The following is a 27,568-nucleotide window of genomic DNA, read 5'->3' on the forward strand; positions in this document are numbered from 1 at the left end:
TTTGTGACTGTTGAACCCTGCTAAATAATTTTCGCACCAGTTCTAGAAATTAAGTTCTAGAAATTAAGGGGCTATTCTAGAGGGCTAGCTTGTATGTAGCGACAGCCTTCCCAGCCAACGATTCAGCATACAGCCCAGTCCTTTCAGGGCTGTGGATGTGTATCTGACAGGCAACACACAGGCCAGCATGGACACCAGTCTTCCAACCTCTATTCACCTGCGAAAATGTCAAACAAACTTCTTTAATGTCTTGAACGGCTCAAGCCCACCAAGTTAGGTACAGGATTCAGCACTTCTCACGTCCAACAAATGGGTCTTGTGGAAAGTTCAAACAGGCTACACCCTGCCATTTTTCTCCTGCACACCTAGCATCCTTCCCATTCCATAACAAATTTCACCAGAACATCTTTCCATCCTCTTACAGGACAAGACAAACGGAACTGGAGGAGGACTTGCCATCATCTTCAAAGATTAGATCCAATGCTCCAGCACATCGGCAAGCACCAACAGCAATATGAAACACTTGATCGTTGAACTCCACAATTCTGCCAACTACAGCCTGAGAGAGACACTCACCAACTGATCTCAGAAGAACCTTGCTCCTCGGAGCTCCTACACCACTGACCTCAATAACCTCCCCAGATCCAACTCCAACCTCAACGCTTTGATCACCTCCTCCATAGAAACCCTGGCAATACTCAAAACTACCAAGGCTACCAAAACCAGACCACAGACAGGCTTATATACAGAAGAGCTCCAACTCACCAAACGCCACTGCAAGCAACTAGAATGGCTATGGAGATAAAAACCAGGATGACCCTGACAAGATTATCTACAGAGGAGCCCTCAGACGCTACCACCAACACATCAAAGCAACCAAATGTTCCGCCGTCACAGAAGAAATCGAAAGCAGTAAAACAGTGCCAAGAAAAGCATCACCATTGTGAAAGAGTGAACCTCTCCAGCAGCAGGCTCCACCAGCATCACACCCTCACAGGACCTCTGCACTCTGCTCTACCTCTTCTTCAGTAGCAAGATCAGATCACCAGCATCTGGGACACCTTCGAGCCTCAACTGTACAAATCCACCCTTGCAGCCCTCCTACCCATTACAGCCAACGCCCAGAGCACAGCCCTGCCACCAGGCCCACCATCACCACGAAAGAAACTGCAGCGACCATGTGGTCCACATACTCGGTGACCCTTGGGCTCCTCCTCTCACCACAGCTTTACCAAGACACTGGACCCCATCAGTGTAGCCGTCACCCCTATCCTGAAAGATTTGATCAACACACCCACCTTCCCAGACTCCTGGAACCCTGCCACAGTACCTGAACACACTATCCAACTACCGGTTCTGCTCCCTGCTACCCTACTCGAAAAAGTCATGGGGAAGATCACGAACAAACGACTAGACATCCACCCCAACAACAACCTATTCCTTACCTCAATCCAGATTCACGACCAACTGAATGAACGGATTAACTGAGACCACCCTCACCACCGCCATGGTATGTATTCTAAGGCGAGGAATCTGCAGTTAGAAGTATAAAACAGCAGAACAAGTTACTTGCCTTTGGTAATGTTCTTTCTTGTGGATACTCTATTTAACCTCCAATTCCTCACTGGCTTCCCTGTTCCATGCAGTGGCCTCTTTTAACATCTATTTAGCTTGGAATGATTAGTTCCCTTATTTGCATCTGCCAGTAGCGCCGGGACACACTTTTTGAGTAGCTGTGAGCTCTATAAGTCTGGATACTCATTCAAAAGGTCCCAAGTTAGTATTTCGCACACGTTTACCAATAATTGTTCATGCCTGCATCTCAGGGACTGGAAACTGAAAAGCCAAGAAACTGATGTTAGTGCGCAGAAGATGTGCTAATATGTAGCTTTGCGCTGTCACTTCTAGGAAAGTATGGAGTCTGCACAGCGCTGCAAGCACCACAAAATTCTCCAGACACAGTCTGACACCTGGAGTATATTCTAAAGTGAAGAATCTATAGTTAGAGTATCCACCAGAAAAAAACTTGCTTCTTTATTGTCTCAAATGCAAGACTGCATATGAGACCACATCAGCAATGTGTGGAAGATCAGTGGTCTTAATAGAAGGACAACTCTGATGACAAAATCCAACTTTTGAAAGCAGCAACAAAGTTTCTTTCATGATGGCCCAGGACGACCCATCTCCTGTAAGGCATGCCTTTTCAACAGGATCATTCTGTAGTCACAGATGCTTCCCTGTCTGATATGGGCACCCATCCAGGTCATCTTTAAGTGTGCGGCCTATACGAAAAAATACTGCGTCTATACCATATCAGCTAATTAGAGTTAAGAGGAACAGTCCAAATAGGATGAGACCCTTGTCTCTGCCGCCTCATTAAATATGGTAATATGCCAGAGCCAGAGCCAGAGCCAGAAATGTTAAGGCAATCCATCTACCAGGAGCAACAAAAAAATGTAAGCAGACTTCTCACAAGGTTTTGCGAAGAAAAACACAATTAGGTTTTAAATGATAAAATCCTTCAGATAATCTTTGCAGAATGGGGTCAGCTAACTGTAGATCTTTCTGCTTCTTCTCTAAGCAAGAAAATCTGGAGTGTTTGCGTCCAGGAGGTTGAAACTCTTCGCGCTGGGCAATGCCCTTTTGCTAAACTGATTTGTCTCCCCACATAAGTTTTGGAACTCCCAAGCAACAATGACTCTGCTTACTTCTGAATGGAACAGGCATTAGTGGTGCCCGGATTTTCTACAGATGTCAGTAAAGCCAAACAAGCGGTGCCTTGAAACTGGACCTACTAACCAGATCAATGGATCAGTTGCTACAGCCAAACCTAACATCCTTGAATTTGCCAGCATTTATTCTTCGATTAGACCATATGTTCACCTCAATTTGCCTCAGTAGTGTAAAGTCGAGTTAAAAAGGTTAAATACAATCCACAACCTCCTATTCCTTCTAAAGGAAAAGATTTGGTTTGTGTGTCAGCCAAAAAGTCATAATTCAATTACTTGCCAAGAAATTTTTTTACCCTGTGTGTTACATTTGGCTCAAGTTAATTAACAATTCTCTTCAATCAAAGACCATTTTGCAGTTATTATGGCCTGCAGAAAATGTCCTAGTCACACATATTTTTTGTCCAGATTCCCACGAGTAAAGACTTTCTGAGAGGTCTAAAGACGATCTTTCCTCTTGTAAAACTCCTTCCACATCTTTGAGAATTTATTTTGGCCCACTTTTTAAGGCTTCATTGCAGCATTTGTCTTGGAAGGCAGCTTTTTCCCCCTCTTTTTAGTGACTCACTCCAGCTTTTGGTTTAGTGAGATACAAGCTAATTTAACAGTGGAAACCTATACCATGTTCTTCTCTAAAAGTGTTGTTATAAGGATACATTCATCATTCCTTCCTGAAGTAATTTTGGATTTTCGTATCAACCAGACCATAACTCTACCAGTTAACTTTAACAATCCAACTAACCCATTTGAACTTTCCTTACATTCATATAACGTTGAGAAAGTGTTATGCTTCTCGTATAACGTTAGGAAAGTGTTATGCTTTTGATTGGACAATACCAAAGATTTACGCATATCTAACCAGTGATCTGTCAACTATAGTCCCTCACACACAGGACTTGTCTCCACTAAACAATCTGTCTCTGGATGGATATTCACTTGTATCTCTGTTTGTCATTAGTTAGCTAATTAACCCAGAGGTCATTCCACTAGAGGTAAAGAATTTATGATGGTGTGTGTTAGACCTGTCAGCCCTTTGGGTGGTCCCTCCTCATCATTATTTATTTTGTCCCACTTTTGCCTCAAACCCTGTTTGAATTTTTCCTTTTTGGGAACCACCAGACTTTTTCGTGTTGCTGCAGATTCAGGGAGCCATTTTAGCTACCCCTGAAACTTCTGTCTGAGGGCCTGAAGCACAAAATGGTGGCCACCTGTGACATCACCAGCATCCACTGGAACCTACCAGCACCTTCCAGAACATTCCAGAACTCTGTGACAGTTGGAGGCGGTTTAGAATGTTGGGGAGTTAAGACAGTGTGTTGGCAGTTGGAGCTGGCAGTTGGCACCTGACTGGTGAAGGGAGAGCAGCACAACAGTGAAGGAGGAAGGAGTGAAGCAGCAGGGGTGGAAACTTGTGCCTGGAGTGGGGTCCATAAACCCACCCTTGATACTAGTCCCTACTGATGGATCCCAGCCTGTAGCCCTGTGTGGGAAGAAGCCAGAAAAACTCATCCTAAGGACCTGGACAGCAGGAACAGGCCTTAGAAGCAGAAAGCAGCAAGATCCTGACCTGGAAACTGGTTTCCCTGGAGTCCGGCGTCGAGTAGCCTAAGACCTGGAGCCCGAGGTGGAGAAGCGGCGCTGACTGAAGAAGCAGACGTCGTACCCGGAGCCGCCTGAGGTCGTGAGAGGGCGCCGACGGAGGTCGTGAGGAATACCAAAGGTCGAGGAGGAAGTTAACCGAGGTCGAGTGAGCGGCGTCATCGGAGGAGTGAAGTCCGCCCTCCGGAGTCGTCGGAGACCGAGGTGAGGTGTACCGGAGGTCGGGAGTGAGGATCGCACTCCGGAGTCGCCCGGAACCTGAGAGGAGGAGCACCGGAGGTCGGGGGTGAGGAACGCACCCCGGAGTCGCCGGAAGTCGACATCGAGGCCAGGCCGGCCGACGTCATCGAAGCCGAGAGCGCCATCGGACCGGAGCCGCCCGAGGTCGACATCGAGTAGAGACTGCCCGACGCCGTCGAATCGGAGGTCGAGATCGAACCGAGGCCGCCGACATCGGACCGGAACCGCCTACCGGCGTCGTCTAGAACTGACATTGTGCCGAGGCCGCCGAGACCGAACCGGAACCGCCTCACGGCATCGACACGACTCCAGCGGCGTCGGAACATCAGAAAAAGGGCAGTAAGTGGAGTAGAGGGCGCCTAAGGCCCTGTGGAGACCTGAGAGACTGCTCTAAGGGGCTAGGGAGGTGCTGGAACCAACCTGACTGTGCCAGGGGTGAATAGGGACTAACCTAGAGAGGTTGTGTGGAGAGAGAAAGCCAGGGCACTGGAATTCCCCCCTTGATCTACCTCAGTTTAGGCCTCAGCCTTGTCCCAGCCAGGGAGTAGAACCCCTCAAGCCTTCCACAACCCTACAAGCTGTGCCTGGGCAAAATCAGCCCTTAGGAATTGAAAAGTGATCTGATTACATGAGTGCTGCTGTATACTTTTAATTATTTATTGGGGGCACTGTATTTATTGTGTTAACCTATTTATTGCTTCACTATATTTATTGGTCTACAGGACTTGTTGGTGTACAATATTTATTGGTTCAGTATTTATTGCCTCAGAATATTTAATTGCCTGTATTACCTGCACTTATATTTATGTCCCTTGTATTTATGATCATCCCTATTTATTGAATCTCCAGACAGTATTTCTTTGACCTGCGCTATTTAAAATTTGTATATTGTGATTGAATAATTTATTTTCCCAATCAGCAACTAAGAGAAAAAGATAAAGAAAGATATTTTCATAATTTTTACGGTGTAGAGTCGTTTTTGGAACGGATGCACGCATGGTTATTGTATGGGTATATTGTATGCTTAGCACGGTGCCTGTTTCCTGACCACTCGAGCCAAGCTACCACAGTGTGTTCGGGGAGTCCACCACCACCCTGCGGAGTGGGAGTGGGCTGTTTCCAACAGTGTGGCTGAAAAATATTGCTTCATTAGATACCCGAAAAGCAGCCATTTTGGAAATTTTATACGTTCACAAGACACTGTTCTCTTGATTCTGGTACTAAAGAGGACTCTAGGTCAAGATGTTCTGAAAAATCATTTTAGGTAATGATTCATGTAGATTACACTCTATTCATGACCGCGTCTGGAAATTATTTATTGTGCTGTATGGCCAAGAGCCACCAAGGAGAAGATTTGGAAGATCCTGTGTTTTAGAAGCAATAGTTACTTATGTTCAGTTCTGGTTCTGCAATATAGGTGTATCTTCTTTGAAGAGCACACAGAGCTGGTGCAAATCTGTGGCAGCTCTTTTCCTTCCACAAGCAGTGCACTTATTAAATATTATGGCATAGTGCGGGAAAATAATGGAAATAAAAGGTAATGTATCTTTAAATGCTTTCTAGTATAAGACATCAAGTGAATTAAAACAATTACAAGTTCTGAGAGGATTTTCTTAAAGCAAAACCAGGAAAACCACCCCAAGTGTTCCAGGATCCTACTCATGCGTGCTGGAAAAAAGAACTGCCTCTACGAGGCAACTCATAGGATATGGAAATCCCAGGAATCTTAATGAAGCAGCAATTTATTTTAAATGTTTAAACATTTTAACACCCATCTTTCAGGTACTCATTTCCTCTCTATTTTGATCTGTTAGGCAACAGGCTCCTTTCTTTGGTTCTGCAATGTAGTGCTGGGAAGGACATTCCTAACTTATTTATATATAATGTTCTAATTATTCAGAAAATTGCACTTGAATAGGCTTTTAGGAATGATTTGTTGTACTTCAACATGCTGAACTCGTCACCCTCTCAAACTTTAGTAAAATTGGATATCTGTGTTCCAAGGTACCTGTAGGCAGCATGGAGTTATGCTTACATTTATGACTTGAAGCAGATGCTTTTGATGCAGAACCAGGACTACAAGTATGCAATCATTTCTTATATATGGAGCAGTGTCACAGTTCAATTTAGAGATTCTAATCCCTTGGGTAGGGAGCCACCTGGAATTTAACTAAATATGGGATGAATATGCTAATGCTCTAAATATGTATGCATTTTAAATGTGTGTCTATTGTTTATATTACAGGTACTTAGACAAGTGGATAATAAGTTCATTGCCTGTTTAATCAACACCAAGAGTGAGGAGAATGCAAATCCAGGTGAAATGGGGTTCCGTGTAAATGTTTGTACTGTGCCTCGGTAGACAAGATCTTCTTTATCTTAGTTACAGAGACAGGTGAAGCAGGGTGTTGTAAATTTTGGCTAGACTCCCAAGGCAGGGTCATATTGTGGTAGGAATCCACTCTACTGCACTTTTGAAGAAAAGCGGACCTTGCATTTTAACATTTAGCTGAATTTGTGCCCCAGTCACAAGTATGGCTAGTGTTTTGATACTTCTTTTAACCCAGATTTATTTAGCATAACTTGACACTTTAGGTGCTGTAAACCTTTTGACGCCTGCATATGAAGTAGGAATCTTTTTTCCCATACATTTTTCCATAGCTGTTTCTCTGTCAATAGCCTTCTCAGTCCCTATGTCTCCTTTCTTTGAATGCAATATTATTATTTCCCTTCAACTTGTCCCAGTGGACTGATCCATCTATTACAGGGATCTGTGAATATCCCACTGCTCACACGTTTGAATCCTGAGGTGCCTACTCAGTCTACTAAATGTGTACCATAGATTTGGGTAATAATAAATATTCATATAGCACCAAGAAATGCCTTGTGAGTGTGCACGTTTCAAGTACGTCAGGTTAAAGTTAAAGAAATATTAAGAAACCACCATTGGTGTTAACATGATAGAATCAAATTTTCCAATATTGGATCTTTCATAAATTCACATCTTTGAATCACCGTTGTCGTTGAGCTGAGAGTTCCATGGCACACAATGCTAAACATGCACAGAAAGCGTTCATATAGTCGTAGAAGTAGCCTATTCACATCATTTACCCAGGTAACCATGCTCCGCTTTCTACCGCACGTCATGTGCGAAGGGAGTCCCTAGAGCTCTGCTCAAGTCACCTATATAAATTGAATATTTTTTGCTTTTTTCTGTATTTCTGAGAAGAAATCCATCTTGCTTAACCTCTAAATGGCTGAATCTCTAAAAAGGTATTTTCAGACAATGTGGAAGGGAAATGCATCATCCTGAAGATCCCCACGTAAAGACTGCATATTGCTTATATCCTGACCACAGGGCTAAGGAATGCTAGCTATTTCACACTTTTTCCAGAAACAAAACCTTACAGATTGTGAGGGTAGACTAATATTATGACTCCAGAAGTTCAAATCAGAATAAACCCTTACCTCAAAGGAAGAATATGACCTTTATCTGAGCAAAATTCCTCAATCTCTGAGGAACCGCCAAGAAAATCTCACATAAATCTTAGAGGCACACTGAGGTGACTTGTGATGTAGTGGTGCTGACTGAAAATAATAATTCAAAGTCAGCCCATAATCTTTAGGGTCATCATCTCTAAAGAAAATCTCTGTGGGGTTGGCGTCAAAATCTAAGTCAACAACTTCTTCATTGTCAACGAGACCATCGTTAATAACTACATCACCACCAATGAAGAAGCCATCGACGTCAATGACACCTTCGACTAAGCTACCGTAGACAACAACACCACTTAACTTCAAGATGCCAACAACAAAGTCAACCATAACATCATCAGTGACAACACCAATGGCTGCTGTTTTGAATACAGACTACAGCTTATTCAGGACAACTACAACGCTGCTGATGATTTAGTCGACAACAGTCCAATCTTCAACAGAACACTTCAGGATCACTCTCCCCACAGAGAAAGGCATTGCAATGCCACTAACACTGGAATACACATCACCTAGCAAGTTATCTCCATACTTACTGCACAGACTATTGGATACGGAATGCTCTGATGATGATGACAAACTATTTGGTTCTGCATATACTCCGACGCAGTTAAGAGTTAAGTATCGAAACCATGACAATGAGGATTATCGAACAGCAGAACATCTCTCCTAGGCTGACCATAGTCATTCACAAGACCTAGATTACAGAAAATGTTACCAGTCCTTTCAAGATGATGAGGACACCTGGCAATACAGATATGACCATTATAAGCAAAATACACAGACTTCGCAGGAAGAGATGGTACAAGCTTCTGTAGCATTGGTTAGAGATCTACATCTTATCCCCACAGACTACTAAAAATGACTTCCAGAGTCTACATCTCACCGTGCAAACCAGCCTCCAAGGTTGCAGTTTTCACCTCGATCAAGGCCTCACTCAAGACCATCCACTCCACTAACCCATATGCAGTCACCATCCAAACCTTTGGTACCACACTCCCCCTTGACAACGCAATCTAATCCTCCAGCTACAATTGACCCATATTCTGATGATCACCAATCAAATGCATCCAGTTACTCCTCAGTCCATGGGCCCTGAGTGCGATGTTTATATAGCACCCCTTGCAAGCGATATCACTCCACCAGCAACAAATTCACCTCCATGTGACATCTGGGGTTTTCACAGTCTCATTGAGGAAGCTAAAGAGATCGTCTGCTTTCTATATGATTTTAAAAACCAATTAAGAGAGACAAAAAATACATTCCAATTATTGATCAGATTTAGTCAGAAAGTCTTGAAGTAATGATGAACTCGGCCATGGTGGTTCTGGTAGTTCCTAGATCATACAAAAAATATAAAGCCCTGACAACACACCAGCTTGTGTCATTGGTCACCCCTGTGCAGATTCAGTAGTGATGCATGCAACCCAGTGATGATCGAGGAAACCAACATTTCCATGCTCAGCTCCACCTGACATAGATGGAAGATGGCGCGACAACATCGGCAAATGTTTTTCAGCTACTAAAACAACATCAATCAGAGCAACTAATGTATTGACATTTTTTGTGAGATATGACTGCCAGAAGTGGTCAAACATTCAACTTTTTTCTGAATACCTACTTTATGATAAGAAGCATGGGCAATTCTGGTCGAAGGAGAGAAAACCTCCTTGATAACCATAGATAGTGCAAAGGACATTGCTTTAAAAGGATTCCGTCATTAGCTGGCTCGAAGTACTGCGCATTCAAGGTTGGCCTTGCCCTACCTTATTCAGAACTGTGGTACACCATAGAATAATAAACATGCAATACAATGGAGAATCACAGAATCACTTTTTTAGACGGCATGTGGATGAAGCATTCTAGTCAATTGAAACAGTTACAGGCACAGCACTGTCCTTAGGGATCCTACAACACAAGTGTCCACAGACATTTCAAAGGGTGTGAGGAAGAGGTTAATTTTCATTTAGAATACATTACCAACCTTATAAATACCAACCATACTAGCCAATTTAACAGACATAGTCAGAGTTATGTGTAGCGAAAAAAACATCCGCCTCCAGCAACCTACCATAAGCATGTGCCTCAAAGAAAATCCACAAATCAGTGAAGTGGCAACGAGCACTGAAGAAGACAGTACTACAAGACTGTCTGTCACAATGAATCAAGGAATATCTGTAGGTTGAAGAATTGCGTCTTTTTACAGACAATGGGCAGTTATGACATCCGACTGCTGGGTGCTCGATCTCATACGGTGTTACCATATCCTGGAATTCATTCACAAATCTCCACCTAACCACCACCTAGAGAGCCCCATTCACATATTCTTCTGTTAAAAGCAGAGGTTTGCATAATGTTGTAGAAACTGTACAATAGAACAAGTATCCAAATACCAGCAAAATGTGGGCTTCTATTCTTGCTTTTTCCTAATGAAAAAAGTCGGGAGAATGGAGACTGATTTAAGGATCTTTGAAGTTATGTTGTTTTATGTTATGCAGATTTGTAGAGCGCACTATCACCTGGGAAGGTTTCCTGGAACTGGACAGGTGCAAGTCAATCCACTCCTAGGTCCTAGTGGGACTACTCGAGAAGCAAGGCCTTCAGCTTCTTTCAGAATTCAAGGAGTGAGGAGGGGGTTCTTATGTGTAGCAGCAGGTTGTTGCATGCTTTAGGAGCAATGTAAGTGAGGGCTCGACCATCGGATCTGGTTTTCTATTTGCTTGGGATGTGTGTAGGAAGTAGAACTCCGAACAAGCGGAGGTGTCTGGAAAGTTTGTGAAAGCAGATACAATTGTTGAGGTATACTGGGACAGTGTTATTTAGTGCCTTGAAAGTGTGGGTGAGAAGTTTGAATTGTGCTTGATTGTGAATGAGGAGCCAGTGAAGCTCCTGCAGGTGCGGTGTGATGTGAGTGCTGCGTGGGAGGTTAAGAGTGATTCTGGTTGCCGAGTTCTGAATGGCCCACAGCCTTCTGGTGTTTTTTTTGCTAATCCCAGCATAGCTTCTCAAAAAACAATCATTTTGCATGGTCACTCTACAAGATGTTCTCAAACTACTTCAGTAAGGAGACTAGATGACATCTTTAACGTACAGGATGTGTATTTTCACATACCAATCCATCCAAATCAGCATAAATACCTGCGATTCGAAGAGGCTGGTTGCCACTTTCATTTCAAGGTTTTTACCTTGTGGACTCAAGTCAGCTCCGAGTATATTCACAAAGTGCATGGCTACAGTAGCAGCTCATCTCAGTAAATCAAATGTTCCCATGTCTAGACAAGTGGTTAGTCAAGAGAAATTCCTGCAAAGTTGCAAAGAAAAGAGACAGCTTGTGGCTCATCGAAGAATTAGGAGTTACCTTAAACAATAATAAATCATCATTAACCCTTCAAAAAAGATACAGTACCTAGGAGCAATACTACATATGGTGGTACACAAAGCCTTTTCATCCCAGGAGAGACTGGAAGGCTTAACAATAATGGCCAAGAAATTACAAAAAGAAAAACAAATCACAGTCCGAATTTTCAAGTAATTTTTTGAGATTTCATCCTTCATTGCCGTCTTCATATGAGACCCTTTCAGGGCAATCGCTACAAACAGTGGTTTCAAGTGCACGGATCATTTGACGACCTCATACAATAGACAAATTTAATTAAAGAAGCTTTACCACAATGGGCACAACACAAAAATACCAATGTGGAATCTATTGTCTTTTCTCCAAGACCACAGTCAATTTGTCATGAATATGGATGCCTCTTTAAGAGTGCTGGGGAGCTCACTTGCAGGAACTAGCAGTCAGTGGCAAGTGGTCGCCCAAAAGAAGCACAACCGCGTATCAACATACCAGATTTGAAAGCCATAGCACTGGGCCTGCATTTCTTTCTTCCAAGGATAAAGAACTTCTTAGTGTTGATACCAATTGAGGAAACTGGCTCTGTATATACTATACCAAAAAAAGGTATAGTGTGCAGAGAGTTTAATGGATCCCCAGAGGCTTTACAGAGGCTAAAGTAGATAATACTAATGCTCTCTTTTGTGGTAGTGTGGGCGAGCAGTTAGGCTTCTCAAAGGGCAGTGTTAAGCATTTTGTTGTATACACAGTGGGCCCGATTCACAGAACTAACTTGAGACAAAATCCTAAACTTACTACTTTTGGTATTCACAGAAGTTAGGATTTTGTCTTAAGACAGACTTAAGACAGACTTAAGTTAGGAGTCTGTCTTAAGTCTGTCTTAAGTGTGTCTTAAGACAAATTTAAGACAACATCCTAACTTCTGTGAATACCAAAAGTAGTAAGTTTAGGATTTTGTCTGAAGTTAGTTCTGTTAATTGACCCCACAGGCAATAAATGAGACACACACACAATGAATAAATCCGAGAAAGATTTATCAAAATTATACTTGGTTATATTTAATTAGTAGAACCACAGTACTTCGTCTCAGGTAAGTGCATTTTGAAGTAGAAATACTTCAGTAGAAAAAGTGGACACTTAGTGCAATTTTCAGACTTTGCAATGTTAACCTATCGGAGGAAGAAAACATTCACCATACATATAGGTAACATCGACTTACAAGACCAGTCTTCAGAAGTTAAGATCAGTATTGGGCAAGATTCAGTTCAGCACCAACAGTACACCACCAGCAACACAGGAGCGACCGGGTGTAAGTTTGAGGTAGGGCACCCGATCTAACTCAATGGGGATTTGGGCAATCGGACAGGGGGTGCTTACAGCTAAGTAGCAGCAGCTTGGGGGACCAGTCTCCATGGATTGAGTTCAAGCACTAGACAGCGGCTAAAGCAGCACCAACACTACACCACCAGCAGCACAGCGGCGGCCGGGTGCAGAGTGCCAACACAGCGCGAGTGCCAAATGCAAAGCAATGGACAAAGGCCCAATCGGACAAGGGCTGCAGGCTCAGGCCAGGAGGCCGGTCGAAGGAAACCAACAGCTGGGCAGGTAAGTTGCGATGCTCGGGAACATAGGTAAACCTTTGGTCGTCTTCACCAAGGCCCAGGGCGAACTGGTACAGGGGTGTCTTTTGGTGTCGGAAACAGCTTATCGGAGCAGGTCGCGGTTGGGGGAGGTGAGGTCTCCGCGCAGAGACTGCAGGTGATGTCGAGGAGTCCAGGAGAGGTCAGGTCACGGTGGACTCGGGCTCTGGAGCGCTGAGGAACCTTGCTGGAACTGGTGGGCCACTTGGACTCGGGCCAGAGTCATAGGGCGCAGAGGTGGAACTGGGGCAGGATTCGACGTTCTTCAGGTCGCAGAGTTTTTACTTTGAAGATGGCTGCTTTGTGAACAAGTCCGCTGTTCTCGGGAGATCTTGGTCTTTATCTAAGGCAGGCAGTCCTCCCTGAAGGTCGATGGACTGCAGAACCAGTCGTCTTTTGGCGCAAGATCATCCAAGGCTGCAGACAGGCCTGTAGGGCTGGGGCCACGTCAGTAGTTCTCTACAGCCTTTTCTGCAGGTGCAACTCTGTGGTGTCTGGCTCTTCTCAGGTTGTCAGGAACTGAGGCTCAGGGAAACCACCTAAATACTATATTTAGGGGTGTTTAAAGGGAGTGCCAGATAGTAACCAATGGGCTACTTGCCGTAAGGTTGACTACACCCTCTAAATGTTCACCCCAAGTGGGGGGTGGTCATATCCCTGATTGGAGGAGCTGTGCCATCTTTAAGATGGTGGCCACTGAAAAGTGTACTTCACCTCTCCTCCAGCACCTGAGGGGTGGAGTTGGCCGAGGGGGGCACACCTCCTATTCTTTCTACGTGTTCCCGCCTGTCCTTCTGCCAAAAACGGGATGAGAACAGAAAGTGGGCCTGCTCCCTCTAACAGGAGAGGCTGGAGTCACATTACAAAGGCGGCAAGGCCTTTGGAGGTCCCTGCCACAGATGGCTTTTCCTGACCAGGGAAAGTGTGAACACCTCCACCCAGGAAAGGCATTATTCTTAGCCTCAGAGTGCTTAGGCATTCTCCCCATGTGGTCAGACCTCTGTCTGGTGGTAGCAGGCTTGCTCAGGCCAGTCGATGATCACACTAAGGATTGGTAGGTTTCAGGGGACCCTTCTAAAGGGTCCCCAGTGTGCACGTTTTGATAAATCTGATGCTGGAATCAGTGCAGGTTTATTATGCTGAGATGTTTGGTACCAAACATCCCATATTTCAGTGAATCTATCATGGAGCTGGGGAATTCGTAATTACAAGTGTCCAGCCCATGTACTTACTATCGCTTCCCTGGTCACTTACAATTTCCAGGATTCGACAAGGATATTGTAGGGGCATATCTGCTCAGGCAGGTATGCCCTCACATGAGTGATAGTGCACCCTGCCTTAGGGCTAAGGCCTGCTAGAGGGGTGTCTTACCTATATCTCATGCAGTGTCTGTGGGCGTGGCACACAGGGATGTGTGCCATGTCGACTCTTCAGTTTTCTCACACACCAAGACTTGCAGTTTGCAATGGCAGAGAGCATACCCTTGGCGTGGGGTCACTGGGCTGGCACAACCAGTGCAGCAGCCTGACCGCTTAGATCCTGAATTCATTAACTTCCACCTTCTAGATATTCCGGAGGGCTGCATAGAGGTATTTTTAAATGCCAGAGGAGCTTCAAAAAACAAAGGTTATAGAGCTAGATAGAAAAAAATCTGTTCTATTTGTTCTAATGATAATAAACACTCAATATTATCTCTGCCACAACATATATTGTTGTACCTTTTACAACAACATAAAATCTGGATTAAGCCATGCATCAGTCGGAGTCCATCTAGCGCCCATGTCACGCTAAAGAAGAACACTCAATCAACTATAACTCTAGTCTAAAAGAACCATTAAGGAATTTCTTAAAGGCCTATTTGGGCTTTTTCCACCAGTAAGAACCCCACCTAACCAATGGCATTTGAACATAGCCCAACTTGAACTAATCCACAAAGCGGATTTAAAATTCCTTTCTTGGAAAGTGTCACTTCTATTAGCACTAACTTTCACCAAGATGATGAGTGAGATTCAGGCCTAAAAAGGGGCCAAATCTCCAGTTCAGAGACGATAGTCATGCTGTGAATGAACCCTTGTTTCATACATAAAGTATATATGGACTTCCATTATACGAACCAGTAATGTTAAAAACATGCTTCTAGAATCCAAGCAGTGCTACAGAGAGAGCCCTTCATTCATTGGATGGCTAAAGTGCTTAAAATGTTATCCTGACAAAACAAAAACTTCCCAAAAATCTGATCAACCGTTAGTGTCCTTTGGTCACCCACAAAAAGTAAAATAATTATTAACACAAGGAATAGCTTGCTGGATGTTTGCTGCCATAGACTTTTGCCATAATGAAGCAGGTTATCCTCTAAAAGGAAGTGTCAAGGCACGTTGCACAAGAAGTGTGTGTCTACTTGTTGTAGCCTTATTTGCTTCAGTTCCTGTTGCAGACATTTGCAGAGCAGCCACATGAATAAATAGACACAACCTTTCTCAACATTACTGTCTTGACTCAACAGTTAACAGAGCTGCAGTGGTGGTACCAGCAGTATTGCGTTATCTCTATCATTAAGGAGAGCCTTTTCTTCCTTTCATCTTTTCCCACCATCTGCTATAATCCTTTGTTGTGTAAATTACTGAATGCTACTCTGATTCAAGCATGTGAATCTGTGAAAGATTCAAGATTGATAAAGAAAACGTTATTTGCCTATAACTGTAGTTCTGTGGTATTGGTATTTCTCATAGTTTAATATGTGACTAAACCTCCTCTCCATCTCAGGCTCACTCATGCTTTGTTAATTTTTTCAAACACCGGTGCTACAAAATATGAGCAGTATGGTGGCTTGGGCAGGGAAGGGTAAAGGGTGTGCTAATTGGCTGAGCTTCTGATCTTATTAAAATTATGTGAATAGGCTATTTTTGTGACCATGTCAAGGCTTTCTGCTCATGTTTAACACTGTACTGTTCTCTATGTGTATTGTGGGACTTCCAGCTCGACAACGGGAATGATTCAAGCATGTGAATCTATGAACTATACTATAGCCTTATAGCCCGCCGTAGCGGGCTATACCGGCTATTAAAGGCCCGCTGCAACGTTAAAGGCCCGAGCCGAAGGCGAGGGACTTTAACAAAGCAGCGGGACTTTAATGCCGCTATAGCCCTGCTACGAAGGGCTATAAGGCTATTAGAACATTCTGCCACTAGAGGGCAGAATGTTCTAACAAATAAAGCCTTCAGGGTGCGTGAGGGGATTGAAATCCCCTCGGCCTCCCTGAAGCCAAACAAAGAAACATTGGAATGTTGGAGCTCCGGGCTTATACCAGCCATTATAAGCCCGGAGCACTCCATTGTGTTCAATGGAGCTTCCAACATTCCAATGTTCTAATAATATTTAAGAACTATAGTAACAGGTACGTAACTTTTTTTTTTTTCCTCTTCAAGGAACGTGCTTACTATCATTTATGGTGCCCCGCCCCCCCTTCCAGTAGCCTCCTCTGCTATACCCATCACCATAGAGACTACAGCTTGACTGTAGGAAAGGTTGTTCCCTATTTTAACATCTTTAGTAATTATATTTTAGTTACCCTCCCTTACCACTGATCTTATTTTTCACATTTATTGTCTTCTAGATGGTAATCTACTTGTTCTAGTAGATCAGCATGCTGCCCACGAACGTGTCCGTCTAGAGCAACTCATCGCAGGTGAGAGCTACAGGATAGTGTCAAATAACCCTTTTAATCACCAGGCAGTCAATGGGCATATTCACTTGGCGGCTGCCCATTTCAAGCAGTGTGCTAGGGTTTGCTGTTGCTTGAGCACACTGCACATCAGAGCCTCCTCCAGCAGGAGTTCACTAGAGACATAGGGTGAAGGGTGTACTGGTTTTCTGTCAACCTAAAGAGTGCGGATAGGTATGTCCATCAGGCAATAGCCACTATTATTCGTAGCTACAAGGATTTTTCCTGCAGCTCTAGTGAGGTTACAGAGCGCTTATAAAAAAACACGAAGGATTGAAATATTTTAAACTAAAGACATATTCTACATCATGGTGTTAATTTTCATAAGCCATGAATATCCTTCTGTATATGTTGGATCCCAATCAATCAATCATAGCATTTGTAAAGCGCACTACTTACCCGTGAGGGTCTCAAGGCACTGGGGGGTGGGGAATGCTGCTACTGCTCGAAAACCCAGGTCTAGAGGAGTCTTCTGAATGTCAGCAGGTCTTGGGTCTGCCGTAGGTGGATGGGGTGGGTGTTCCAGGTCTTGGCGGCGAGGTGGGAGAACGATCTGCCACCGGCGGTCACTCTTCGGATGCGGGGGACTGTGGCGAGGGCGAGGTCGGCGGAGCGGAGCTGGCGGGTGGGGGTGTAGAGGCTGAGTCGTCTGTTGAGGTACGCTGGTCCGGTGTTGTGGAGTGCCTTGTGTGCGTGGGTGAGGAGCTTGAAGGTTATCCTCTTGCTGATGGGGAGCCAGTGCAGGTCTCTCAGGTGGGGTGTGATGTGGCTGCGGCGAGGGATGTCGAGGATCAGGCGTGCAGAGGTGTTCTGGATGCGTTGAAGCCGTTTCAGGAGTCTAAAATACCTTTTAGCACTACAAATACAATTCTCTAAATTTAAAAACTGCATTTGTTTGTTTTTGTTTTGTTTACCTTTTAATGATCTATATGCATATCAAAACGTAAAACTGTTAGAAAATGAAAATGGTTTTAAAAGCATATATAGCAAAGAATTGCTGGCCAAGCCTATTTTTTTTGCCCTCCCCTCCCCCCACATTAAATTAAAGGTAGTGGTTCCCATAGATATAAAGTCTATAAAGAGAAAAACTGCACCCTAACTTTAGGGGACATAAATGAATTATACAGCCTCATTATTAATCTTACTGGAAGATGGTGCCTCATTTCATTTTTCCACTCTGTGACAAAAACCTTGACTGTAGGGTTCCGTTCTCCATCTAATCTCCACGGAACCCATTGCTAGTGTGGGAATTTCATCTGCTTCCTCAACTGTTTTTCTCACACTGGTCATGTTTTTCCTTAAGAAAGAAAGAAAGGTGTTTTGCTGCCTAAATATGAAGAAGATGGAGAAATGTTAATAGCCAGTTCTACGATATGGGATTAAACCGCCCAGCCAGAGAGTCGCCCTTCTTATTTCAGGACTAGAACAGTAGAATGTCTATGCAGGAGCTATGAGCCAGATGTATCAAAAAAGCATTTTGGGATTCACAAATATCGATTTTTACTGAGTCACTATTTGGAAATCGCAAAATAAGATTTAACAAAACAGATTGGAAATAGCAATTTCCTAATTGCGATTTCTTAGAAATCGCAAACACAATTAGGGAATTGCTATTTGTAATTGCGACTCCATTAGTTCCTATAGGCCTCAAGGCCCATAGGTGAGAATGGTCTTGTATTACCAAATTGCGATTACCTAATTGGTAATCCCAAATTAGGTAATGCATAATCTAAGGCTTCCCTGAAGCGCCCCTAAAAAAAAAAAAAGGTGCACATGTAAGGCACACACATGCTTTAGGGGCATGTGTGCGCTGCATTGCACTTCGAAAAATGCAGTTTTGTGCATTTCTCAAAGTTTGCACATGCTTACCATCAACTTGAAGTTTGCAGTTAGGAAAGGCTTCTTACATGTGCATTAGGGATTCGCTAATTGTGATTCCCTATTTGCATCACAATCTAGGTATTTGCTAAAAATTGCGACTACCTAAATAGCGAATGCCAAGGCCTTTCATACATAAGGAAAAGATATTTGCTTTCCCAAACAACCGATTTTTGCGATTCACACCGTTTGCGACTGCCAAAAATTTTCATACATCTGGCCGTATGTTCCTACCAAAGTTCTTCTGATCTTAACTCTAATCACTTGAGAGTTTCTTCAGAGGCTTCCTTCCAATTTGAGTGATGCTTGATGTTGAGATGTGGCCTCGGCGACCAGAGAGGCCCTTGCCATTGATACTGGGCCTTTACGGATATCCATCATGATACGGGTATGCCATCAATTTAGAGGGCTTTTCCATAGAGGGATGGCTCAGTGGCAAGATCTTGAAGCACAACAATTGGACCTATAATCGATAGGACACCCGTATCTAATGACTCCAAATTGTGCCTCAAGCCTTTGTGAGGCAATAGTGCACACAACTCTAAAACAAGGCTGTGATTCAGAAACACAAACAGATCAAAGGGAGCTAGGACATCAGAGAGCTGGGATCGCACAGTACGGTTTTGCTAGAAGTGGAATTTGACATACATAAATGGGATTTGAAGCATTGCAATGAAAGAAGAAGCACGAGAGAGCTTGCTGTTGTAGTCAGTGGTCATGAACATTATTTACTATCCCATGATGGAGATGTCAATATAACTTATATGAATACTTGGCTACAGGATTATCTCCAATATTCATAAACTGGAGAGCGAGAACACACAAGATCTTAGAACACCACATTTCAAATCATTTTTCAAGTTTTCCAATTAAGCTAAAAAATCAAAAGCATCCCAAAGAAAGGAAACATTTATTTATTTCAAACCAATTAGCCAAACAAACTAATCAGAAATGGTTGAAAATGGTGCCCCATTGCAAACCATTTACACACAAGGAATTAAATACTGCTCCTTTAAGATCTTTGCGGCCTGCCTTATCCAATAGTGTCTGTCGGTAAGTCTGTTAGGCAGTTTGTTTTTTCTGCCATGTGTGGAATATTCTGAACACAGTCCTGCTTTTATTACCTTCACTTGACATCTTGGGAAATGTTCTTTCTTTCTACTTCTCTATCTGAGTAAAAAATGCATTTGCATTTCCTGACACTGGTGGTTTTTCATCTCTCACTGCTTTTGGCCACTCTGCCTGTGCTCTTTGAGAAATGCCCAGCTTGAGGAGGAAAGATGTTGAGGAATTGTGACCATGAAGTATGTGTGGAATGCCATCCTTACTCCCACTCCAAGAATTGCGGAATTTGCCAGAAAATGTTGTATAGAAAGCTAAAAGACAGGTAATTGATTTGCATCCAGGATAAGAAGAGAGAATTTTGAAACAGAAAGTCCCCACCTTCGGCTCCTGCTCGAGGGGGAGAGCAAACCATTCACAGTCTTTTTTTTCCCAAGAGGACGCTTCTGCCACTTCTGGGGGTTTGTGAGCAGAAACATGACATCACCAGCGCGCGCCATACCAGTTGAGGTTGAGGGGTTTCAGAAGTTTCAGAGTAGATGTCGAGACACTAGTCACCATTGACAGACTTTACGACATGTGGGCTTCCTGTCACCCAGAGTTTCTTTTTTTGCAGCATACACTGGGCCACCTTCTATATGCAAGAACTAGAAGAGCACCTTTGCTTCTTCTCCATCTCATCCACTAGACATAGGAGTGGCTGTCTGTGGTGATAGCTCATCCACCTGTGCCAAGATCTCTTCTGAGGATGCTTGCTCACCATTAACCACCCTCAGAAGTCACACCTACACCACAGCCTAAAGACTCTATCAGCTAGACATCTCTGGAGAGGTCTCAGATAATGGCATCTCTGGTACAGAGATGTTTCTCCATTTGGGTGTTTGAACAAGAGACTTAGAGAAGATAGAGATCCATGGAAGCACAGACACCATATGAATTCTTATCTGATTTTGGCCTCAATATTTTCCGTTGACTGGGTGGAAACAGACTCCAGTTTGTGAAGAATCTGATCCATCTAGAATCCATCATAATGAGTGAACTGTTAACTTTTCATGAGCTCTGGATCAGAGCTGAAAAAAAGTTTAATCTGCATACTAACTCACCTGAGGTCAGCACATCAATTATGTTTGAGATAATCCAGTTGAAATCTCAAGCTCATTCTATAGTTCTGCGTGTTCTTGGACTGCTGGATCCTCTTGTGGATACCTTTTAATATTGATACTCTGTCTGAACTGTTAGGCATCGTCTAGAAAGGAAGTTTAAACTAGTGACGCAGATCCCAGATTCTTGAAAGAGGTGGTTCCTCTCGATTCTTTCACTGAGGCCACCTCAAGAAAGAGGTGGAGTGCACCTGGCTTGATTTCCTCCAATCCTCTGGGAAAGGAGAGTAGAAAACTGTATTTGTAGGTTCAGAAAGTATTCCAGACTTCATCTAGTACAGCGAAAGCAGCTATTTCCTCCACCCATCTGAGTTGTGATCCCTCCATATGAGGCTCGATTAATCAATTCTTGAAGTTCCTGCAAAGAGATGAAAGTGAGGATTATATGGGAATAATGAAGGAAATAATGCTAAACATAGACAACCTGATGGGTATAGTAAGAGACACAGCTGATCTTTTCCCAGTGGATATTTGCATCGACCGAAGACCTGGATACCAATAATTTAAAACAGAGTAGAATGATTTATTTATACTTTCTAGTTCAGTTATTCCCTAAAAAAGGGCGTTGACCCTCACCCACAACTGTGGCATGCAGATTCATTGTATTCCTCTTTACCAAGCCTCTCTTTGCAGTCCACAGTGGGCTCCAACAAGAGCTATTGAACAGGATGAGGTGTTTTTTAAAAAATGTTGCCACTAGATTCAGATTGTCAGAAATGTACCTCAGATTGAGTTATTGTATACCTCCCAAATGGTAAGGTATCGTGTTTGGGACGCAAATGCTAAAAATGCATGATGGATGGTGTGTCATTAACCAGTTTATTCTCTGACCTCCCTACTGCATAGGTAAAACAAATGTGCTAAGGGCCTTGTGTTATGCTAACCCTAGTTTAGTTTAAAGCGGGCGCAAAGGTGAGAGTGCGCCCCCCCCCCAAGAAGCGGCGAGACGAATGCCGAGTGGCGGGCGCGGCGCCTACGTGAGGCCGTGGATGCGGTGAGGCCTAGTCCTGGAGGGAGCGTAGTGCGAGGGGTGTCGGGGGAGTCACTGCCCTCTGGGACGTATGCAGTTGGAGCACAGCGGGTCCGAAGACCGGTATATACTGAATGAGGCCTTAAGAGACACTGCATGACCAAGTGGCTACGCTGACGCACTGAAGCGCCGGCCGAGTGTTTGACGGAGGCCTGAGGTAGGACGACCTGTGCAAGACCGCAGAAGTACCCTGCTGAGCCGCCTCCTGCGACCGCAACCCTCGCGGAGGCGCTGTGGGATTGCCGTGGTGGACGGAGCGGCGATGCGGGGGTGAAGACCATCTACCGCCGGGCGTAGCTGAAGGCGGGAGGCAGAGTGCGCAGAAAAGTGAGAGGCATAGGCCGGTGAGTGAGATTACTGGAGCCTCAGTGGGCAGACCACCGGGTCAACGAGGAGGGGGATACATGGCGGAGGAGGCCTCAATCGGCACCCAGTGCCTGCCACGCTACTAGGGCTGATCCCGGGAGTGAAGGACAATATGGGACGGAAAGGAACGAAGCCCCAAGAACACGGTGCCCACAACACGGTCCAGGAGGCGCCTATGGAGGCATCACATCACAACCCTGGCAACGCCGCAACACTGGCAGCACCGTCCCACACGGACAAGCTGGACCTCATACTGCAGGAGGTGCGCGACTCCCGGAAAGCAATAGAGCTCCAAGTCGGTACCCTCACCACCGGCTTTAACCTGCTAAAAGCGGACCACGCCAAACTAGCGGACAAGGTGAAAGAAAATGCGGCAGCGTTAGTAGAAGTAATTCCCCGACAATCGCAGGCGGACTCTAAAATTGCAAAACTGCAGGAACAAGTGGCCATATTGATGGACAGGGTGGAGGACGCAGAAGGAAGGGCCAGACGGAACAACATCCGCGTCATCGGGCTACCGGAGAAAAGTGAAGGAAACGATCCGGCCGGTTACATGGAGCAGTGGTTCCGGGACTATGTCACAAAAGAAGGACTCTCCACACAATATTGTATTGAGAGAGCACACAGGATACCGACGGGCTGCCCGAAGCCGGGTTCCCCACCCAGACCCCTAATTGTGAAACTGCTGAACTTTCGCGACAGAGACATCCTCCTGCAGAAAGCTCGGGAGACACCACTTATAAACTTTGAGAACACAAAAATCTCCCTATATCCTGACTATACAATGATGGTCCAAAAACAACGGTCTTCCTTTCTAACGGTTAAGAAGAAACTCCGAGATTTAAATTTGAAATATGCACTACTCTTCCCTGCCCGTTTGAAAGTAATATATGACCAAAAAACCTACTTCTTCGAAAGCCCAGGAGATGCGGAAGAATGGATAGAGGTGATGGACATAACACATGCTGGCCCAACTGCCTCACACCCCCCAACGAAGAGCACGGCGAGACTGGAGAGATCCCCAGGGCGACAGACGCAAAAAACACGCCGGACTCCTGCGCGACACCACCTCGCAATGCAACAGGACAAATCTCAGGCAATTGTGGCGACGGCCGCGTTCACGCAGGACTCGACCAAAACGGCCACGACCACCTCGGAGGAAGAGGCAACGCATGGGTCGGACTCAGAGGGCAGCGAGGCCTTGTTTCCTTCTGTGACCCCGCAAGTTATCAAAGATTTATACGGATGACTGTACTTGCAAGTATAAGTATATATATTTGCACTGTAACTACACAAAGGGCTCTGACACACACTAGTAACTCTATTGGCTCACCCACAAAATGGTTTAATGATTTGGCCTAGGGTCCGTAGAAGCTCCACAGTATCATTGGTTTGTACGATGCACCACATGACGGGCGCTAGCGATGTCCCCCACATGGCGAAGGCGCTATACACGATCGTTAGGTTTTTATTGTTACAGTTCAGTTGTATGGTCTGGTATAGTTGGAGGGCCAGACCGAGTATTGGGATGTTTGAGGGGGTGGGTAGCCTCACAGTCTGGTGCTGGAGCGTAAGATTGAATTCTTTAATTGCCACAGGTGTCTCACCAAAAACACAACGGAAACGACATGACGATGCAGGGTAAATACACCATTGTAACATGGAACATCAGGGGCATGGGGACCGTGCAGAAACGGCACAGGATACACGCACACCTACAACGGCGAAAGGCGCAAATAGTATACTTGCAGGAATCTCACATGATTGATAGTGAGGTGGCCAAATTACGGAAAAAATGGAGAGGGCAAATCTTTTCCACCTCGTACTCCAGTTACGCAAGGGGTACCACCATCTGGGTACGGCACGGCGTCCCATTCACAGCGTTGGAACAGAGGGTGGACAAGCTAGGCAGATACATCTTTGTAAGGGGAACACTGGATGGCCAGCCAATAGTCCTGGGAACGATATACGCTCCGAATTTTGACCAGGACAAATATTGGGACATAGTGAATGGAGCACTGGTGGGATGGGAGTCGCAGCCGTGGATACTGGGAGGGGACTGCAACGCTGTAATGGATGTGACGCTAGACAGGTCACATCCCCCATTGCACGGTGCAGGTGTCCATAAGCAAGCAGCGGCACTGGGCAGGTGGGCAACTGGATGGGACTTATGTGATGTCTGGCGGATGAGACACCCTGCGCATAGGGAATACTCCTACTACTCTACAGTACACGACCTACACACACGAATTGACAGAATATACTGCTCCAATAGGATAGCAATGCAATCACTAACAGCTACATATTTGCCAAAAACCTTCTCGGATCACAACCCGATGGAAATTACCTTGGCGTGGGGGAGGGTCCCTACACCGGTGCCTACGTGGAGACTGTGGCCGCAGCTACTGGAAGACTCTGTTTTCCGTAGTGACATAGCGAAAACCATTGAGCAGTACTTTGCGGAAAACGCTGACACGGCGACGAGTAGACTCGTAGAATGGGACGCCTTTAAAACCGTGATCCGGGGCAAAGCAATAGGTGCTGTAGTGGGCGCAAGACAGGAACTACACAAAGCACTAATAGACGTGGAAAGCAAACTGGGGAACCTAGAGCAGGAGGTGGTGACTAACACTGACTCTAAGGGCCCACTACAAGAAGCGAGAATACGACATGCGGAGCTACTGGAGTCCTTGCGGGTCATGGACTATCACGCATACACGAAAAAAGCACATGCTGAAGCAGACAGATCGGGGGCACTACTCACCAAGATACTCCGGGACCCCCCCCCCGGCAGTAGTTATACCTGAAATTACACTGGCGGATGGCACAAGGCTCACTACACAGGTAGACATCAATACAGCCTTTAAACACCACTACACTACATTATATGGAGTGGGGAACCAAACCCCTGCGCCCGCTGCAGAAACCTTCCTTTCTAGCCTAACGTACCCCAAACTCACAGAGGAGGCCCAGAAAACTCTCACAGGACCTATCACCCAAGCTGAGATTCGTATAGCCTTAAAGGGACTTCCGCGCAATAAAACCCCTGGTATAGACGGGCTTCCTGCAGAATTCTACAGCACATATGCTGAAGCTCTGATACCGCAACTCGAAAGGCTATATAAAGCAGTATGGGACAAGGGAACCCTACCGAACACAATGGCACAAGCGTTGGTAATATCCCTCCCAAAACCTGGTAGGGATCACACGGACATGGCCAACTACCGGCCGCTGTCTCTGCTCAGCACGGAATACAAAATATTAAGCAAGGCGCTAGCAAATAGATTGCTACCATCTCTGCCTGGATTAGTTCACATCGACCAGACAGGGTTCCTGCCGGCACGCAGCACGTCCTTAAATATCAGGAAATTGCATTGTTTAATGACGGAGGCCCCGAAACATTACCCACACGCGGGTTGTCTTTCCTTTGATCTAAAACAGGCCTTTGACTCTATCAGCTGGGAATACATGTTCCAGGCCCTGGCACGGTTTGGAATCCCGGAAGGGTACATCACCTGGTTGCGAGTGCTCTACAGGGCCCCCACGGCACGAGCAAGAACCGGTAACCATATCTCTGAGGAATATTCCATATATAAAGGGACCAGGCAGGGCTGCCCTCTTTCCCCGCTAATCTTCATACTAGCACTAGAACCCTTAGCTATTGCATTACGCAGTGGCTTTACGGACCGGGGCATAGTAATAGGGAATATGACGCATCTTTTTTCAGCATACGCGGATGACATCCTATTGTATCTCCGGGACCTCACTGTGCCGTTAGACCCAATATACGACATGTTCCGGAGTTTTGAACGGATTTCTGGACTAGCCATAAACGTAGGGAAATCATATGCTTTCTTTTTCGCAGAACATGCAGAAACCCGAGATGTGGCCTTTGGAGACGCGCAACTAGAGGTGGCCCAGAATACTTTTAAGTATCTTGGCATACAAATATATAGGACGACTGATGATATGCTAGAGGGAAATTTGCACAAAGCAATCCGGGCCCTGCGGTCCAGCATAGGATTCTGGGCAGTGCTGCCACTCTCTGTAATGGGGAGGATTGCCATAGCAAAAATGGTGGTACTGCCGAGGCTCATATATTATTTTACGAACTTACCGCTAAAAATACCACAGAACACATTTAACTTATTGAACACAATGCTAACTGAACTCATTTGGGGAAATGGCAGGCGACGCATAAGTCTACGGAAATTACAAATCAGCACACGAATGGGTGGCCTGGGTGTACCGGACCTGAGAGCATATTACTATGCTAGCCAATTACAGTGGCTATCGTACTGGACGGCGGGACGTAACCTGCAGGAGATAGGCTTCACAATGGCAGACATAGATAGAGGAGCGCTACACAAGCTACTACTACCGGGTAGTAGACCACGGGGTGACCTTCCACCACTACTGGCCACAGCGCTTCACTGCTGGAAGGCAGCAATACACTATACTCGGACCCCCTCAGCATACGCAGGAAACATTCCCTTACTGGGGACTCCCCTGCCAGGAGGTACGCTTACGAGAGGCAGGTTGCAACCCTGGTTGGATGCAGGTGTTGGCACGATGGCAGATCTTTTTGGCGACGGCACTTTATTAGATCACAATACCTTCATAGACGAAACGGGGGCCCCGGCACATTTATATATCATACACGCTGCATTGCTCAGATACATTAGGTCACACTGGGCCCCGCAGAGACAGGAACCCATAACAAATGAACTAGTTAGGACGATATATCATATGGGAAGAGGCAGGCACCTTATCCGATGGATCTACACTGGTATTAGCACACACACGGCGGCTGATCTTACCACACTGAGGGCGGCATGGGAGAGGGACATAGGTAGAGACATCACGGACAGAGAATGGACACGGATACTGGAACACCCACGGAAGATATCCAGGAACGCAAAGTTCAAATTCATACAGACAATGGTAGTGCACCGAGCTTATCTTACCCCACATAAATTAAATCGAATGTTCCCGCATACTACACACTGCTGTCCGCGATGCTTATTAGAGGGAGTGTGCCTATTACATATGCTGTGGACCTGCCCCAAGGTGCGGGGATACTGGGATGCGGTCCGGCAGAGCCTAGGGGAGGCGACACACCGGGAAATACAGAACACACTAGAGGAATGTATTCTGGGGCTTCACAAACAGGCCTCAAAGTATAAAGTGCAATACCGTTTTATAGATTTAGCGCTCATTCTCGCTAAGCGTAATATAACTATGCGTTGGAAATCGCGGAGGCCCCCAGATACGCTCACATGGCATTCGGAACTGG

At 45.2% G+C, this 27,568-nt stretch overlaps 1 protein-coding gene across 4 annotated transcripts in view; it reads left to right on the forward strand.

The window, feature by feature from the left end:
* Positions 1-27,568, forward strand: part of MLH3 (mutL homolog 3) — a 280,665-nt gene that overhangs the window by 171,354 nt on the left and 81,743 nt on the right. For all 4 annotated transcript variants that reach the window (XM_085626733.1, XM_085626735.1, XM_085626732.1 and 1 more), the window contains exons 6-7: positions 6,814-6,886; positions 16,669-16,740. In XM_085626733.1, coding sequence (XP_085482859.1) covers positions 6,814-6,886; positions 16,669-16,740 — 145 coding nt within the window. The remainder of the gene's footprint in view (positions 1-6,813; positions 6,887-16,668; positions 16,741-27,568) is intronic.

The sequence above is a fragment of the Triturus cristatus genome, chromosome 9 (genome assembly GCF_964204655.1).
Source record: "Triturus cristatus chromosome 9, aTriCri1.1, whole genome shotgun sequence".
NCBI lineage: Eukaryota > Metazoa > Chordata > Amphibia > Caudata > Salamandridae > Triturus > Triturus cristatus.